Raw genomic sequence first — 5,533 nt, forward strand, 5'->3', positions numbered from 1 at the left:
GTCACTAGTACACACTTCTTCCTTCCACTCGACTTTCCAACATTAACCTGGGACAAAAATTAATGCTTAATTTTAGTTATTAAGCCTGTTAAAAGATATAACCTGAGGTTCATTTTTCAAAGTCATATTTTCACCATGTTATTGATCCATTTATAAATGTCACAGTTACAAACTAAATATTTAATTAGCAGGATAAATATTTAGCTTCAATATAAATATTTAGCCTGCGACAGACTGGTGACCTGTCCAGGTGACCCCGCCTCTCGCCCGGAACGTTAGCTGGAGAGGCACCAGCACCTCCAGACCCACTAAGGGACAAGGGTGTAAAGAAAATGGATGGATGGATAAATATTTAGCACAGACAAAAACATTTTGCTTTTTGCAAATTCACTTGCCAATAACTGGAAGTGGACTCCCTAAATTTTATTTAATTTATTTAATTTATATTTAACCAGGTGAGACAACAAAGTCTCATATTTATTTACATTAAGTATACTGCATTTAAAAAAAAATAACTAAATAGAGGAGTTGAAGCTAAATATTTAGATTCACAGTAAATCTAAATATTTACTATGAGGAAGACATGATGACACATAACTCAGCCATTTACTAAGTAGATAAGTAAGTAGCTACTTAGTAAATATTTAGATAGCTAAACTAAATAAATATTTAGTTTGCAAGCTAAATATTTAGCTTGATATTCAAATATTTATTTTTAAATTGACATTTAAAACTAAATAAAAAACTGTTAAATATGACGTTCCTTTTCTTAGGGGCTAAAACACCCAAATGTTTGACTTTACGAACGGGACAGCATAAGGAGCCATCTTGTTTAGCAACGTTTAACAGCTCACAGGAACAACACCGACTCTACATGACAGATTAGAGAGGCGATAAGGCAAATTAAAACCTTAATAAGCTTCTTTATGTCAGGCTAAGACGATACAAATTACAAAGTTATAAACCAAGTTTGGTCCAGTTTTATCCACTTTCATTTTGATATTATTCAGGTAAAAATTATGCATCCTGTCACATCAGCAGGAATTTGACACTTTCCACAAACCAGGAGAACAATTATTTCCCATTACTGAAACTTCCTAACACCCAAAACTGTGAGAAAAACACAGATTCCTCACAGATGGAACCAGAAAATGTGTCTGGGCGAGTATTAATTAGCTGTTCGATCGGCTATGATCTCATTCTGTTCCAACTGAGTATTTCAGATCTTTATCATGACACCAAAAAAAGAGACAGACTGGGAACATCCGGAGCGCTACGGAGTATCTGACACCAGGATGGAAATGATCCTCCGGGCCCTGTGGCCGGTTCAGCGACGAATCAAAACACAGCAGAAACAATCAGCCAGGTTCAGGAATTATTCAAAAACAACCTGAAAGGAACAAAACCGCATTTAACGTAACAAAGTGGGATCATTTATCACACAAAAACGAAGCACAGATAGAAAAAAGGGTCAATTAAGAACATATTTCTCTGGGAAAAGTCCAATCTTTTCACTACGAATGGTTCTGCTATCAGATTATCTCACAATTTAATCCAGAATAATTTGGTAAACAGTGAAGTTCATGGTCAGCTCAACCAATGACAGTTGGTCAACATTTACAATCATAAAGTCTCCTGTGGTTCAAAATAAACATTTAAAATGTGATAAATTTTAAAAACTTCATGCTTTTAAAGTCTCGGGCTTTTTACCCACGAAGCTGAGTCTTTATAACAACAAATATCTTCAATATATTGTTAAAAAAAATAATATCGTACGCACAGGAAAGTTTTCAGCACAAATCTGCCACTGTAGTAAACATGCCAAACCTCTAGGGGGCGGTGTAGCACAAAGCTAAAACCTGTCAGCCAATCAGAATGCTTTAAAATGACCACAACTTCCTGTTAGAATTTCAACGTGGCGCCAAGAAGTTCATGAAACAGCAAAATAGAATTTAAAAAAAGTTGATAAAACACAAGGCAGTGATGATTAGTGGTCTAGTCAAAGCAAGTGTCCCAGCTGTACCTGAACGCAGGTACAGCTGGGACACTCTGTATCCCAGCTGTATCACTCCAAAGTGATAACTCTCTCGCTCTTCGGTTGCCTAGCAACAACCTGCTGAATAACTGGCGCAGCAGCAGTTTAAGGTTTCGCTTCATAACTGCTTAAAAATAAAAAAAGAACATGGAGAGAAAACTGTGGATAAAACAGGAAAGGTCACTCCACCAGTTTATCTGTATTTCAGATATTTAAAACAACAAACTAATCAATAATTATCGATATCGACTGATAAGAAACTCTTTTATCGTGACATGTTTTTCAGATTTCGGTCAGGAGTTTCATTATTTTCCTGCAGAGCTGAAAACGAACGAACATTTCCACAGCGAGGAGAAGCTGAAACGTTGTATCCTCAGCGCATAACTTCTCTGCATCTTTAGAGACAAAGAAAAAGGTTGAAGTAAAGCCGCAGAGAAAGAGCGCAGGGCAGAGCGAGGGGCCAACCACAGAGGGTCAGGGAGGACAAGGAGGCGGCGGTGGCGCGGGGGATCACATCAAAGCCGCGCAGTGGCGAGAGATTAGGGTCCGCTTTGCTGGAGGGGACCGGCCTCTCCCTGCACGGTGTGCATGTGTGCGTGAAGGGGAGCCGAGCCCCTCGGGTCTTTCTCTGGGCCCGCATTCCTCGGCCCTCGTTACTTTATGGCCCCTTCCCGTCCAGAACCGGCCCCGCAGCCGAGCGCCACAGGTCTCACTCCAGACACGATGGATACAAACATCCACTCAAAACAAACAAACCGCAACCCAAAAAATATTTTCGAAAACTTAAATCAACAAAAATGAGATTTTCTCTAATCTACTTAACAAGGCCTGTTGCATTTAATAATAAATTTAAACAAACTCAATAATTTCCATTTGTAGGATTTATTGTTTTTCTGCTGCTTTGGTTTCAACCGGGGCTGTTTTACTTACAGAGACTTCATAATCCATTTTATTTGTAGTTCTGTTTATTTATTTTGAATATTTAAAATGTTACATGTTCATTAACATTTTAAAGTTTATTGATCTTTGAAAATGTGTGATTGCCTTATTATGCCATTATTATCACTGTTTTATTTAAAAATAGTCTCAAAAGGACAATATTACCATTTATCGCAATAACTTCAGGGACAATTTGTTGTCCAGTAAAATTTGTTATTGTGACTCAACAATAAACTGAGGATGAACTATTTTAAATAAACAAATAATCTGAATTTTATTTTGAAGGAGCAGGATCGTAGCATCCGGTTTGCTATTAAATGTTCCATTGATTAAAAACTATAACATATTCCATCTGTTCTCAGCAATGAAAACAGAATATTTATTTAAAAAAAACTTGCTGTATTCAGCAAAGTTTTAATACTGGTGCCATTTAGTAAATGTAGTTACCATGACAACAGAGGGAAACCAGATATCACGGCAATGTTTAAATCGAAGTAGATTTTGATTTAAAAGTCATAATTTGGTCCTAATTTATTCTCAAATTGTAGTCGAGGGGGCCTCAGAAATTCAACTGAGAGAGCACACAGGGCCCCTGAACCCCAGTTTGAACACCCTTCATCAAGCTAAAGCATCTCACTCAAACATATTCAGTCTGCGCAAGGAAACTACAACAAACTAAAGCACTTTCCGAAACGCTAAAAGTTTATGACTGTGAGCAGAAATTTAAAAGCAAGTGCTGACTTGTAACTATAATAAATATAAATAAGAATTATAACTATTATAATTATAACTAATTATTATAATAACTCCACTATTCCTTGCGTAAACAGTGCGCTGCTGTCTGACCTCTGTGTTCTTCTTCTGGGGTGGAGTTTGGTCCAAACTGGGTCATATCAACAGGACAATGTTTACAAATTCACAACAACAAATCAAGGAGTTTCAACGGCCCAGTCAAAGTCCAGACCTAACTAGGATTAAAAAAGATGCTGGGCTTTGAAATCAAAGGATCTGCTAATTTTTAATGCATAACTGCGAGTTTATTGCAAACTTTCTGCATAAAAGATCTAAAACATTGGATTGAAGTGCTACCTCCCACCTGCAGGTGGCAGTATATGTTAGTATATGTATGTTAGTAACAAAAACCGAGATATTTACGTTTTTAGAAAAAGCTAACTCCAAACATCAGTCTGGGTTTGGTTGAAGTGAACTCTGGTTCAGTCTGAATGCATATGTGGACACCAAGCGGACCGGATGCCGCTCCAAAAGCAGGAAGTGGACTACAGCGCAGGACACTCTGGGTAAAAACAATCAAATCAAACGAGCTAGCATAGCGCTAGCAGCAGAAATGGCTTGTGCTTTTTAGCCAAAGATGAACATAAATCCTCCAACCGCTAAAATCTGACGCCTCCATTTTAGTCTCATTTGGTGAAGAAGGAAGTTGCTCTCAGTGTCTTCAGAGGATTTTTTTCTCAGTGGTTCTTGGTGCAGCGCCCCCACAGGTGAGGAGGAGAACTGCTTGTTCAAAGGGTTTGGTTCGCTTTTCACAGAAAATTTAACTAATATTGCAGTTAATTTGAACCCTATGCAATGCTGGGTTCTGTATATTGGTCACATCAGATCATTTTTACCCACAATGATGTCTGCATCTCCTGAATTAAGCATTTCTGTCACTGATTACTGGTTAAATTGGCTACTTGCATGGAAATCACAGTATTTCTTTCTGTTTCCTCCCGTTTTCTTCCAGTCTCGGTTTGCATCTCCCTGGAACATGCTGTGATAAAAATAAACGAGTTTTCTTCATCTCTAAACCCAAACCTGTTTAATAACACAGGTTAATAACAAGAGCAACAGGAGGAAGTTAAGCCAGTAAAAAATCCCCACCGTCTGTACATGTTCAAATACCTGAGCATGTCCAAAACCAGGAAATAAGGAAGCAGAATCAACACTTAACCACACACTTTTTAAAAAATCTGCTGTTTTGCAAAAAAAAAAAACTCCCGTTGATTATTGATTAAAACAGATTTCAGCGCACAAAATGAAGAAGGAGTCAAATGTCTGCAGCTCATTCCTCGGTGAGCCGGCCATGTATGATGTGGTTGTACAACAGCTCACTTTGAACGCAAATTAGCGGAGTTTTCCTGACACTAAACCCGCTAACAGCTGCGAAACACGCGAATAAACGTCTGGGGAGAAGAGACGGAAATGCAAAACCTTCCAGTGGTGTTTCAGAGTTTTCCCCAGATGATGTTTAAGGTCTTACCTGAGCGGACTCTGCAGCAGTTCTGGGTCTGCTCTGCGCACATGGGGCAAAGTCGAGCGACCTGCCAACTTTACACGTGCACAGAGCAGGAATTACAGGGGGAACCAACCTGCGCGTAACACGCAGAAAACTCACGCTGCAGCTCGAACAGATTAGTTAAAGTGTTACAAACACGACAGACACGGGTTTTACTTACATAACTATCCACGGTTGTTGCGCGCATCCGCAGCTGAAACGTGCAGGAGGAAGATGTTGACCTGGTGATCCGAGCCGAAGTGGATTTGGAGTCCCACACGGAT

The 5,533-nt window shown here is 38.9% G+C and overlaps 1 protein-coding gene across 2 annotated transcripts in view; it reads right to left on the minus strand.

The window, feature by feature from the left end:
- LOC103148175 (DNA (cytosine-5)-methyltransferase 3B-like) overlaps positions 1-5,533 on the minus strand; it is a 37,557-nt gene extending 32,024 nt beyond the window's left edge. Inside the window, exon 1 of one of the 2 annotated variants that reach the window (XM_007566812.2) lies at positions 5,431-5,533. In XM_007566812.2, the coding sequence (XP_007566874.1) occupies positions 5,431-5,432 (2 nt within the window). In that variant the 5' untranslated portion in view covers positions 5,433-5,533. Of the gene's footprint in view, positions 1-5,234; positions 5,339-5,430 lie in introns of those variants that run through there. The other variant, XM_007566816.2, reaches the window with a different exon arrangement.

The sequence above is a fragment of the Poecilia formosa genome, unplaced genomic scaffold (assembly GCF_000485575.1).
Source record: "Poecilia formosa unplaced genomic scaffold, Poecilia_formosa-5.1.2 Scaffold200, whole genome shotgun sequence".
Classification (NCBI taxonomy): Eukaryota; Metazoa; Chordata; class Actinopteri; order Cyprinodontiformes; family Poeciliidae; genus Poecilia; species Poecilia formosa.